The 13,023-nt window shown below is 45.3% G+C and overlaps 1 protein-coding gene across 3 annotated transcripts in view; it reads right to left on the bottom strand.

The window, feature by feature from the left end:
* The window catches only part of Tctn1 (tectonic family member 1), a 33,174-nt gene extending 21,165 nt beyond the window's left edge, over nucleotides 1-12,009 (bottom strand). The window contains exons 1-2 of one of the 3 annotated variants that reach the window (XR_010056385.1): nucleotides 11,541-12,009; nucleotides 8,431-8,551 (exon numbers count right to left, since the gene is read on the bottom strand). Coding sequence is in view for 2 of the 3 variants with exons in the window: in XM_017598330.3 (XP_017453819.1) it covers nucleotides 8,431-8,551; nucleotides 11,541-11,898 (479 nt within the window). In the remaining variant the exon portion in view is untranslated. The remainder of the gene's footprint in view (nucleotides 1-8,430; nucleotides 8,552-11,540) is intronic. The other 2 variants (XM_017598330.3, NM_001401130.1) reach the window with 2 other exon arrangements.
* Nucleotides 12,010-13,023: the final 1,014 nt, after the last annotated feature.

Here is a 13,023-nt window from a genome sequence, read left to right as displayed (position 1 = left end):
GTCCCAGCCAGTAAAGCCAATTACATGGTAGGAGCTGTAGACGGCCACAATAACATTCGCCACCACAAGATGGCGCTGGCTTTCACTGCGCCCCACGTGGAAGGCCGAGATAGCTTTGCCATTACAAGATGGCGCTGGCCTCCGCCGCGCCAGCCGACTTCCTTTCAGGAAGTTAACTGTGTGCGCATGTGCAAGAGTGCCTTCGTGCCAGGTCTTTGCCCACTCTGGGGTGTGCCTAATGAGATCATGGGTAAGCGACCAATCAGGTGTGGATGCGCTGCGCTAGGGTGTATATAAGCCGCGCCATGCCGGCCATGCGGCGCCTCTCTCTCTTTAAAGATTCAATAAACGTTTAGCTGCAGTAAGGATTCGGTGTCCCCGTGTATTCTTGCTGGCGAGGTCGCGCGGGACATTTTGGTGCCGAAACCCGGGACGCCACGCCATCACCAGGCGCCAAGAGGGGGTCTTCCGTCTGCGGAAGGAATCCAGAACTGTAGTGTTTAAAAGGTAGGCCCTGAGAAACATGCCTAGTCTTGATTTGTTCCACTTCACTCCCCTGCTAGATACGGCGGAAGTTTTTATTATCGTTTTAGCAGCCCTCGTGCTTTCTCTATTGCTTTTGAATTTCTAGCTACTGCCGGACAGCGTCAGAGGTCGCATGGGAGCTGCCCAGCGGTAATAGCAAAGCAGAGAGCGCTGGGGGAGGTACAAGATGGCATATCAGAAACAGGGTGGGGTAAAAAATTAAAGAGCTCAAGGAAAAAAGATAAAAATAAGCAGACAGTCCCCTCTAAAGACTTCAGATCTGCAGAGGCGAGAGATTGGGGAAAAAACGCCCCGGGAGAGATAAAACAGAGAATGGAGAAAAAAGTCTTGAAAAGGAGAAGTCTTTATTCGGTAAAAGAATTAAAGGCTTCAGAGCTTGATAGCTCAGAGACAGACGAGCTTAGCTCCTCTGAGGAAGAGGATTTAGAAGATGAGGCAGCTCGCTATGAAGAAGAGCTTCACAGAGTCATACTGATCAGATTTGATAGAGGTAGACCGCCTGAAAATTTATTCAGGAGAATCAAACAAAAGGACATCTCAACGCCCATACACAGCTTGATGGAGTTAATGTAATTGGGTTGTGAGTAAAAATATTCAGGACTGTGTTTCACTTCCATACCATTTGTGAATGTTAGTCGTGCTGCTCAGATATCCCGTAATATATCTCAGTATCTTACAGGAATTTGGTTTCAACACGTTGATGTAATAGTCCAAGAATTGAGACAATCCATCGTCCATATCAACTCCACTCGAGTGGATAGTCACCGTGGAAGTGGTGGGAAAGGGAAAATCCTACCTCTCTGCTGACACCATCTGGTTTTTTCCCTCTTTGTCTATTGTCTGTCCTTGGTGCACGAAGCTGTCCCTATATGTCAGTTTATGTCTGTGGTTTTTGTCTCTTGTTGCTTAAATGTTTTATGTTTCATGTTCAAAAGAAAAAATGGTAAAAACTTTATCTGCTGGTCGTTCACATCTTGATTTGGTTTTAACTCGTTTCAAAAAAGGAACAAATGAATAAAAAGCAGTTTCAATCAGGCCTTTAGAGCCCTGTACCTACAGCCAGGAGTCTAGGTCAGCTGGAGAAGCTGCCCAGGGGCTAAGCATCTGCACGAGCTGATCTTAAAGGCGCCAACAGCTCCTCAGCTTCTTTGGTACAAGAGCGGATAGCTGTTTCTCTTAGAAAAATCCCTGCCTTATTATTTGACTCAACAGGTGACAAGGTGCTTCTCTTAAAATCATAGCTAAAAAGGTAAAAATGGTGATTGGCCTAAATATTAAAGATATGTGCAGCCAATTCAATTTTGTTTCTCATTGGTTTTAAATGTATAAATATGCTCTACATGCCTTGGTTATGGACTATTGGCTTTTAAGTTATTGGATATGGTTAAAAAGGTATAATATTGGTAACAAAAGGTGACATAAGCTGGTAATTTAGATAAAGTCATTCTAGACAACATGTGACATGAGCCAACCTAGGGAAACAGGTCTAAATTGAGATAATATTTTTATGGAATTCTTATTCTAGAAACCAGGCTTCTGAAAGAATTTAGGACAATGTCTCTTTGTTGAGGTACTAGAGAATACACCATCGTGCGTTCATATGTAGGAATTGACAGTCAAACTTTGTAACATGAAGGATAGACTGGAGACTGGATTTTGGAGACTAGATCATTTGTTGGAGGTTGAGTTTTTACTTTCCATAATTGTGGTTTGCCCTGAAACTATCTGTATTTTGATGCTAATTCCACTGCCCCAAAAACAGCTGCCTAGTCAGTACTCAGAACTCAGGTAATCACCTGAGTTCCAAAATTGTGGCTGTGCTCTGGTGTTACAAGGAGAACTTAAAGATTGTGATTAAGGATTGCCAGTGTTACATTGACTAACTCAAACTTATTTGTAATTAAGAAAAATCAAACAGGGCTGGGGATTTAGCTCAGTGGTAGAGCGCTTACCTAGGAAGCGCAAGGCCCTGGGTTCGGTCCCCAGCTCCGAAAAAAAAGAAAAAAGAAAAATCAAACAGGTAGAGATTGTTACAGGATTTACAAAGGATTGATGAGGTTTTGAAACTTGTGAGAGCATTACAGCCAGTTTGTTTACTCCCAACTGCCATTTCAAGATAGATTTTTTTTGAGTTTTCATTTCGTGAGCTTGCTTATAATTTTAGAGAGCCCATAAAGTGATATCATTAAGAATGGCTAACAGCCTTATATTATGTAATTTTGTTGCTTCTTCAATGTGAAGAGTTAGAACTTTAAATCTTTCAGTGTATATAGAAATTTTTACTACAAACTTTTGCTCTCAAAATGAGCTTTAATATTTGGGGAGTAGCTGTTACACTACTCCAGAAAAGAATATTTGAAACTAATTTTAAGCTTCTAAGAATATGTTAATTGCCAAAATACCTCACCTTACCAGAGGACTTAAGCCTTTGTTATCCTCATTGGAGATAAAGCTTCGGTTGTGTTAATACAGAATTGTAGGCTAGAGTCATGGAAGTATTTTAAAAAGAAACCTGGTGAAACATATCTTATTCCAAACAACAATTAAATTAGTTATTACAAAATACTGATATTTGGCCTATTACATATACAAACTTTTCAGCCAATATTGATAATTTTACTCTTTGCATGCTTTTGTACTTCTTGTATATTTGTGCATGCAACCCATAGGAAATGCGCTTAGTGTATTTATAGATGGTTCATCTAATGAAAAGGCTACATATATGATTGGGTCACTTGTTTATTCTCCTGAGTTTCCCCTGCTTCAACACAGACTATTAAATTACGTGCTATAGCCACTGTTTTTAAAATGTTTAAAAAATCAAGCTTTCAATTCACATACTGATAGCCAATGTGTGGCTTGTGGTTTACAATTGATTTCAATTACTTAATGCTTTACTAGAGACAGGTTTTCTATATAAAATCAATGAGTGATTTCAGTGTGAATTGCCTGACAACTCACTGTCCTTTCAGTGCTCTGGCTCAGACAACTAAACATAAACCATAGACCCAGCTCTTTGAAAATGGTAATGGAGTTGATATGAAAAGAGGAAGACTCCATTTGCTTACTTTAAATCCTCAGCCTCGCCCTGCCAGCTCAGGGATATCTAGTAAGACTGAAATTAGACAATATTTACAGGATTTGACATTTCTAATTAATGCTTATGTTTAGGTAAATAAAGCTGGTGAGGGGCTGGAGAGATGGCTTAGTGGTTAAGAGCACTAAGTACTGTTCCTTAATAGACCATTTAAGAACTCAAACTAGATTGCCTGGACCCTTTAACAAGGGAGGACAATGATACCAGACAGATTATAGGCCTTACATAGGAACAATTAGTCAAAAAATCTCATTCTTTATATATCCAAAACAATAATGCTGGAGACAATAATTTGGTATACAAGTCAATTTATAAATACAAGTGCTCAGTGTCCTCAATTTAATCCTCGAGGACTTACCTTAATAAATAATATCTTTACTATATCTTAATAAATAAAAAGGGGGAGTTATCCCTGTATGCTAAATAATTCTCCTTTTATTTCAATTTTAAAATTTGGATGCCAAAGTTTATGGCACCCTACAACTAGGCATACTTCTGCCTAGGTGAAATAGAAAGATCCACATATTGGCATGATCCTGTCCAGGTATTTTATATGGGGAAGAGGGCATGTTTGTGTTTTTTCTACAGGATGCTACAAGAGTATGCCAGCTGCCAGAGGTGGTTGGTGAGACTTGCTGATCCTGGTTGCATGAAGATTCAGCTCTCCTGGTTCAGGTCCCTGGAGTCATTCCTCTGCCCTGAGAGGAAGATGGAAGATTCCCCCTCATCTTTTGTCATGATTTTGCTGTTGCTACAGTCAGTGTCACCGCTGCGTGTGTCCCGTCCCACTGTGGCCTGCTCTCTGACCCTCTGTGCACTGCTGCTTTCTGGAGAAGACTGGACTCCAGCCGTTGCTGCCCCCCTCATTCCCCTGGTGACTCTTGCTGCCTTGACTGGTGTTGTCATCTTGCAGTCTATAGCTTCACAGGAAGGCCATCTGCGTGAAGCTGCTGTGGACTGGGGAACTCTGCCCTGGTTATGCAGATCTCAGACATGGTTCCATTGCCTGCTGGTTGTTCCAGAGAAGAATGACTGATCCTGAACTGTCCTGGGAAAGACCTTGTTACTTTGGCTGCTATTGTAGCAGCCATTTACTGCTATGGCCATTGTGTCAACAGTGTCTGGAGTTACCCTCCCCCAATCTATTGTTAGACAAGCACAGTGGGTGAACTTTCTGGAGTAGTTGCTAACAATTGGGAATTCTAAATTTTATTATAGGAGCAGCTTGACTACGGCCCTTGGTGGTAGCAGCTGAGGAAAACCAGATGAGGTGCCCACTACTTATCGGGAGTGGCTCTGTTTGGTGCAGCCCTATGCTGTGGATTAGTGTTCATGCTATGGTTTGCAAACTCAGATCTCAACAGAAACGTGACAAGGTCATTGTCACTCAAGCACTTGTGGCCATTGAACAAGGGGCCTCCCCTGAAATTTGGTTATCTATCTTCAAAAATTAGTCGGTATCTAAGTTCTCTGCTCTTACACCCCATGGATCTGTGGATCCATTACACTGGGATGAGAGAGACTCAATGATCCTTTGATCAGCCCTTCCACATCGCTGAGGTTTCCTCATTGCACGCGATGGGGTGATCATGATTTCCCCACTAACTCATTTTCTGGCTGGCCTCTTTTTAGAGTTCGCCCTAGGTCATTTAACAGTTACTGTCACACAGCACTGTGGTATCCAGAGATGGGCAACTTTCCTCATGCACAGTACACGGGGCCCGGTGGTGATAGGGTTACCCTTCGATAAGGCTGTGACATAGAGGAACGACCTAAGACAGGAGCCACAGCAGATGGACGTAACTACAAGACCTAGACCAACCTAGACAATAATTTATTGTTATAAATAAAATAATAAGGGGGAGATGTAGAGGGCCGCAATAACATTCGCCACCACAAGATGGCGCTGGCTTCCACTGCGCCCCACGTGGAAGGCCGAGATAGCTTTGCCATTACAAGATGGCGCTGGCCTCTGCCGGGCCAGCCGACTTCCTTTCAGGAAGTTAACTGTGTGCGCATGTGCAAGAGTGCCTTCGTGCCAGGTCTTTGCCCACTCCGAGGCGTGCCTAATGAGATCATGGGTAAGCGACCAATCAGGTGTGGATGCGCCGCGCTAGGGTGTATATAAGCCGTGCTATGCCGGCATGCGGCGCCTCTCTCTCTTTAAAGATTCAATAAACGTTTAGCTGCAGTAAGGATTCGTGTGTCCCCGTGTATTCTTGCTGGCGAGGTCATGCGGGACAAGGAGCCGGAGATTCCTGTGCTCACGAAGGTCCCTTCTGATGAGGACCGATTCACCGGGATGCTCACCAGCAGATTCCAAGTCATTATCCAACAGGCGAGTTGGTGGCAGTCAATAGACTTAACGAAACCTTTATGAACTGAAGCCTGTATAACGGGGCATGCTACAAACTGGCACTGGGATTTTTGCGACTTTTGTCTTCCTTTTTTAGAGAGAAGGTCTGCCTCTAATTACCCAGGCTAGTTCCCAACACCAGGCTCAAGTGTTCCTCCCACTTCAGGCCCCTCAGGAGCTGTGGCTACAGGAGAGTTGAGCTTAATCTGGTTTAATCTGGTTCCTTTGGTGGGGGCTGGGGGTGGAGATCACAAACAAAACTAATTTAAAATAAATTGAAGTCTTCCTGAGAGATTTAGCCCTGATTCAAACTAGGGATCTACAGATGAGGTGTTTTTAGAAGTACAGCTTTATAGGGCACAGGCCCACCTCGTTCACATTATGAATGGCAGCTGCAAAGGACACCGTGTGACGCCATGTTGACTAACCTGTTGCCTGGCTGGCCCCTTACAAAGCTTCCCTCCCTATGTGTCAAATACTCTATCTAATAAAGTGACCATACTTGAGGGTCAACAAGATGCCTCAGAGGGTAAAGGCTCCTGCTGCCGAGTCGGATGACATGAGTTCAACCCCTGGGATCCACATACTAGAAGGAGAAAATTGACTTCAAGTTGTCCTCTGACCTCCACATGAGCGCTGCAGTATGAGCACACACACGCACAAAGTAGGTAAAAAAGTAATCTCAAAAAGGTGTAGGCTAGGTGTTGGGGATTTAGCTCAGTGGTAGCGCGCTTGTCTAGCAAGCACAAGGCCCTGGGTTCGATCCTCAACTCTGAAAAGAAAAAAAAAAAGGTGTAAGCTGGAGAGATGGCTCAGCGGTTAAGAGCACCCGACTGCTCTTCCAGAGGTCCTGAGTTCAATTCCCAGCAACCACATGGTGGCTCACAACCATCTGTAAAGAGATCCGATGCCCTCTTCTGGTGTATCTGAAGACAGCTACAGTGTACCTACATATAAATGAATAAATAAATTAAAAAAAAAAAAAAGTGTGTCCTGCTCTTGAAGGAGACCTGAGTTTGGTTCCAAGGACCCATGTTGGGCAGCTCAGAGTCTCCTTTAAGTCCAGGTCCAAAGGATCCAACACCCTCTTCTGGCCAAGGCAGGCAACTATACTCATGTGCATATCCCATTCCCCCAAAGACACACGTGTATACACATAATTAAAATAAAAATAACAAAGTCACAGTGCTGCACATCTTTAACCGCAGCACTCAGAAGCAGAGACAAGTGGATCTCTGTGAGTTCGAGACCAGCCTGGTCTACATATAAGTTCTAGGATGGTCAGGGCTTCACAGTTAAACCCTGTCATAAGAAAAAAGAAATCAAATTATCATATTTAAATAAACAGCACTTCAATTTAAAAACAGCATTCTTGGCAGGGCATGCTTGCAGTACCAAGACAAGCAGACTGATTTTCAAGGAAGGATAAACCATGCTCTGGTACTGGAGGCTAGAAAAGGACCCTCCAGCCCTTGCCCTCCTACCTATTTCACAGTGTTTGAGGGGAATTCAGTTTTCCCACTGGGTTGATAAAACGGTTTCTCATGGGAAGAGTCCATTGTGTTTCCAAAAGGACTAAGCATGTCAGGTGACTCTTCTTCTGCAGTAAGCTGGTCCCATCCTGAACGCAAACCTTTTCAAAGGGCTGTTTTGTTTTGTTACAAAAACCCCTGAATTGCAAGCCGAGATCACTCAGAAGTGATCACATCTTCGACTTGTACTCGCTTGAGAACTTCCCTCTCTGCCACTTCCCATGCACTGTGAACTGAGAATCTTTGCTTCGTTTACAACCAGAGAGGAGCACACAAAGCATCCTCACTAATTAGAGTCCACAGAAAGAGTCCACAGGGGCTGGAGAGACGGCTGAGTGGGGAAAGTGCCTGCTTCAGAAGCATGACATCCAGCAGGGATTTAAAAGAGCCCGGGCTCTGGTGTCTATCTGTAACAGGGCGCTGGGCAGGGCAGAGACAGGAGGTTGCAAGCCCATCTGTCAATCAGTGGTGGGGGGTGGGGGAGGAGAGTGAGTTAGTTGAGTTCTATGTTCAGTGAGAAAGCCCACCTCAAAAATGAAGGTAGGAAGCTCAACATACATGCATGCAAAGACACGCACCCCGGTGTATATGTACACTTACACACACACCCCTAGGCCAAATGAGACTATTTCCCAGGTACAAGCTGGTGACACATTATCCATGCACAGCTCAAATATCAATTTCCAAACTTCATAACACTCTAGAGGCAACACACATGCCCCTCTGTTGCCCACACTGTTGAGAGGCTGCATGGGGACAAATGACTGCTTCTGACAGCACATGGCTTTGCACACAGGGCTTTGCAAACAGGGTTTCTGAAGAGTGTGGAACACAATTCTTGTCCCCAAATTTAATCATCCTGGCCAAATGGCCATCAAACCCCCCTGTCATATGCTTACGTGACAACTGGGATGGAGCAGGCAGAGAAGACGCTGAAATCCCCAGGGCTGCAGTCAGGGTCACAACAGCAGTTGATATCACACTGTGCAGGAAGCAGGTCGCAGACACACAGAGCAGCAACTAGGAAACAGGACAGTGGGGGTCCAGAGGGTAAGTAGGTTGTTACTGCTCCCTGCCACCAAGGACTCCAGAAACCAATGTCACAAAAGCATCCGATCCCTATTGGGGGGAAAAGTTGCTCATAGACATCAGTCACTTTGAGTACATGAGGACCTCACCTCAGTGTCTCTCTAGGGTAGCTGCAGGAAGGACTGTTGGCAACCTTGTTCCTTTCCTCACATGCAGCCTTTTGCTTTGAAGCAGAACTCAAAGTCACAAGATCCCGAACAAAAATCAAATGTTCCTGATTTGGCTCAAGATGGCCTTTGTTAATTTAAAATTTACAATGTAGGGTAATACACTGATGACAGGATACTACAACATGGAGGAAAGGCCCCCAACCCGCCAGCAACTTAGACCTCATCTGCGCTGACAGCCGCTGTGACTCTTCAGGACCCCATGGCTAACCCCATTTAACAGGTAGAGAACCCCTACAAGAGCGGCGGAGGCAGCCTCCTCCGAAATTTCCAAAAGCCTCCCGAGCCCAGGGTGCTGAGTGTACTCGAGAGACTGCTTCAATTTATCACTGACTTTAGTGCCCTACTCGTTCTGTCTCTGTCCATGGAGAAAACCCTTTGAAAGAAATAACAGGCGCTGGAGAGATAGCTCAGTGGTTAAGAGCACTGACTGCTCTTCCAGAGGTCCTGAGTTCAAATCCCAACAACCACATGGTGGCTCACAACCATCTGTAGTGGGATCTGACGCCCTCTTCTGGTATGTCTGAAGACAGCTACGGTGTACTCACATACATTAAATGACTAAATAAATAAATCTATGAAAAAGAGAAATCCATTTGTTACTCTGGTTCCAGAGGATCTCATGCCCTCTTCTGGTCTCTGCAGGTACCTACCAGGCACATATATGGCATCATTCAGGTATCTACAGAGGCAAAACACCCCTTATAAATCTCAAAAACCAGAACATACAACAACGAGGACGACCAGTACCAGAGCCTGGAAGTAAACTGAATGCATGGCTCTGACTGCCGTGAGGGGGAGGAAGTAATAAATTTGGGGCTTTGATAATCTTGGTTGTTTTGCTCTTTGTTTTCTGAAACAGAGGCTCATTTGGATCGGATCTCCTAACCTCCCACCTCTCAGCAGAAGATGAAGGATCACAGTTGTGACCCACCACGGTTCTCCCTTTCCCCAGCTAAAATGTCACTGAATCTTTGGGGGTTTTTTTGTTTTGTTTTGTTTTTTTGGTTTTTTTGTTTGTTTGTTTGTTTGTTTGTTTTGTTTTTTTGAGATGGATTCTCTGTGTAGCCTTGGCTGTCCTGAAACTTACTTTGGAGGTCAGGCTGGCTTGAACTCAGAGATCCACCTGCCTCTGTACCACCCACCTTACCCCAGGATAAAGGTGTGTACAACCACCACCACCACCACCTGACTTGATTTTCTTTTTAAGAATTATTTATTTTGGGGTTGGGGATTTGGCTCAGTGGCAGAGCGCTTGCCTAGGAAGTGCAAGGCCGTGGGTTAGGTCCCCAGCTCCGAAAAAAAAGAACCAAAAAAAAAAAAAAAAGAATTATTTATTTTGTTTATATGAGTACACTGCAGCTGTCTTTAGACACACCAGAAGAGGGCATCAGATCCCATTATAGATGGTTGTGAGCCACCCTGTGGTTGCTGGGAATTGAATCAAGACCTCTGGAAGAGCAGTCAGTGTTCTTAACCACTGAGCCATCTCTCCAGCTCCCTGATTCTTAACTGTAATGTTTTGTTTCCTAGGGGGAGTGGGAGAGGCAACAATCTCAGGCTTAAAGAACTTTAGCTAATAGGACATCATGGCATTGTTTCTATGAATGAATGATTTAAAAAAAAAATAAAAACAACCTCTAGAGATGGGAGGCATGATGGGAGGCATGATGGGAGGCCCACACCTGGGAATCTCAGCAACAGGGAAGCAGTCAGGATAGTCAGAAAGGTATCAGGTTATATATAGGCCAGTCTGGGTCACTTAGCAAAACTGTCAGGAACAAAGTTAAGAAAAAAGGAGAAAGCAGGAGACTAGAATATTTCTACAGGAGGCTGGAGAGATAGCTCAGGAGTTTTTAAAAAAGCACATATTGCTTCTGTCCCCAGCACCCAAGTCAGGCAGCTTACAAACCAACTCCAGCTCCCGGGGCTCTGAGGCCCTTTTATGTTCTCCAAGGTCACCAATATATATCCAGCCACCCAAGTGCTCACCTATACAAATATACACACATAATTAAATATGTGTGTATGTGTGTGTGTGTTATATATTTATATATATATATATATATATTTTTTTTTTTTTAAGAAAAATTCTCCCCCAAAATGGTATAATGTGCTTTGGAAAGACACAAAAGGAAAAGGAAGTTTATTGATAAATGCAAAATGTTTCTTAGTCCGAAAGGCAAATGTGCTCCTTCTAGATGAGGTCCTCTCTAGCCATGGACAACTGGGCATGCTCGCTAAAATAACGCCACAATCCCTTAACTGGCACGGAAAGCAGAAAGAGAGCAATTAGGCCCACTGCCTCATGTGTTTAAAATTACAACCACGAATTATTGGAAAAGCTTCAGAAGGTAAGAAGATGAGGGTAAAGCTGGCATGTTTAATAACTCCACTGAGCTCTCAAGTCATCTAAACAGCATTCGTATGCTCACGTCCGTGTGTCTGCATGGAAAGGACTAAGATCTACTTAGCACCCTTTCTTCTACCAGTACTGCCTACAACTCATTCTGAAGGTTTCTATCTAGAACTCCACTCCAGAGTCACTTTCTGCATCAACACTCCAGCTGTTTGAAATTATGTGGGAAAGGGAGTAACTTAGCTCCGCTCTCCGCGTTTGTGTGCTGGAGATCCCGTCTCCCTCTCAGGGAACGACAGGGAGGCTGAGAAAGGTGGAACTTTGAGAAGGGTTATCATTTTCCGTACGTTCTTACTGGTCTACTCGCTCCAGGGAGTTAGCACTTTGTACCCACCGTCCGTGACCGGGGTGGGCCTGGGGCCAGAGAGCTCCGGTGGCCTGGGAGTTCCCGGGGTCCTAGGAGACCAGGAGGGTCTGAGAGTGGCGGGGGTGGCCTCGGTGAAGTTGAGATCCTCATTCGTCACCACCGGGGTGGCCTCGGTGAAGTTGAGATCCTCATTCGTCACCACCGGGGTGGCCTCGGTGAAGTTGAGATCCTCATTCGTCACCACCGGGGTGGCCTCGGTGAAGTTGAGATCCTCATTCGTCACCACCGGGGTGGCCGCAGCCGGGGTGGCAACGACCTGGGTGCTCGAAGAGGTGCAGCAGTTTAGGAGCACCAGCAGGAGCGGCGGAAGACACCGCGACCCCATGGACTAGCATACTATCCCGCGCCAGAGAGCTAGGCCTGTCTGTTGCCGGGCAACAGTCACAGCCGAGCGCTAGGCACCACGGGAAAGGGCTCGCGAGGCCACGCTAGTCTGCGGAGAAAGGTGGGGCCTGAAGCCAGACCAGCGGGGATTGGGTTAAGGCCCGCCGATCACGAAAGGGGCGGGAACTGGGCAGGGCTATGGGCGGGACCTGATTGGCGTCGGAGGGGCGGGGCCGGGACCGTGGGGGCGGGGTCTGAGACTGCTCTTTCTAAGGAGCCCTCTGAAAACCGGAATCTGTAAACTAATGTGTCATGGTTAGAAGTGCATGTTTAGAGGCGACTGGAGTCCTTTAAGACATATTGCCACCATCCTTGAATTTCTTACCCCATGTTACTTACTGACTTTACTTTCTTTGCCTTTAGATACAACGCAGGAGGTCGCCAGACCACTTCTATCCACGTATTTATGATAAGAGAAACAAAAGAATTCTTAACTTTTTGGTTCTTTTAGACAGGATCTCTCTGTGTCCGCCTGACTAATCTCGAACTCAAGGAAGTCCTATATCAGTGCCTCATGCAGACATGCACCACGGAATCCAACCTCCATTTCTGCTGTTATGTCATTCGGAATGTTCTCGTGTGTTCGTTGGTTGGTTGGGGAAGATGGGGGAGGAGTTTGAGACAGAGTTTCTATAGCCCTGGCTGTCCGAGATCGCACTCTGTGGACCAGGCTTCCTTGAACTCAGAGAACCGCCTGCTTCTGCCTCCCAAGTCTGTCTGTCTTCCTTCCTTTCTTTCTTTAGGTTTATTTGTGTATTTTTTGTATATGGGTGTTATGTCCGTATGCACACCAGAAGAGGGCATCACATCTCATGAGACTACAGTCATAGACAGTCATGAGCTGCCGTATGGGTGCTGGGAATTGAACCCAGGACCTCTGAAAGAGCAGCCAGAACTCTTAACCCTCCAACCCCTCCTCAAGTCTTACAGTCCCATGCTTCGAACCATTCTGCGAAAAGTTCAGTTCTCAAAGTCGTCTTATCTAATCTCAAGCCCTGATGGCCCCAATGTAAAAGTCAAGGTGTAGACTGCATCTGCTCATACGTTTTTGGAATCCTTAGGGACC

This window comes from Rattus norvegicus, chromosome 12, assembly GCF_036323735.1.
Source record: "Rattus norvegicus strain BN/NHsdMcwi chromosome 12, GRCr8, whole genome shotgun sequence".
NCBI lineage: Eukaryota > Metazoa > Chordata > Mammalia > Rodentia > Muridae > Rattus > Rattus norvegicus.
Note: the sequence above shows the minus strand (reverse complement) of the source record. Positions and strands in the feature narration are given on the sequence as shown.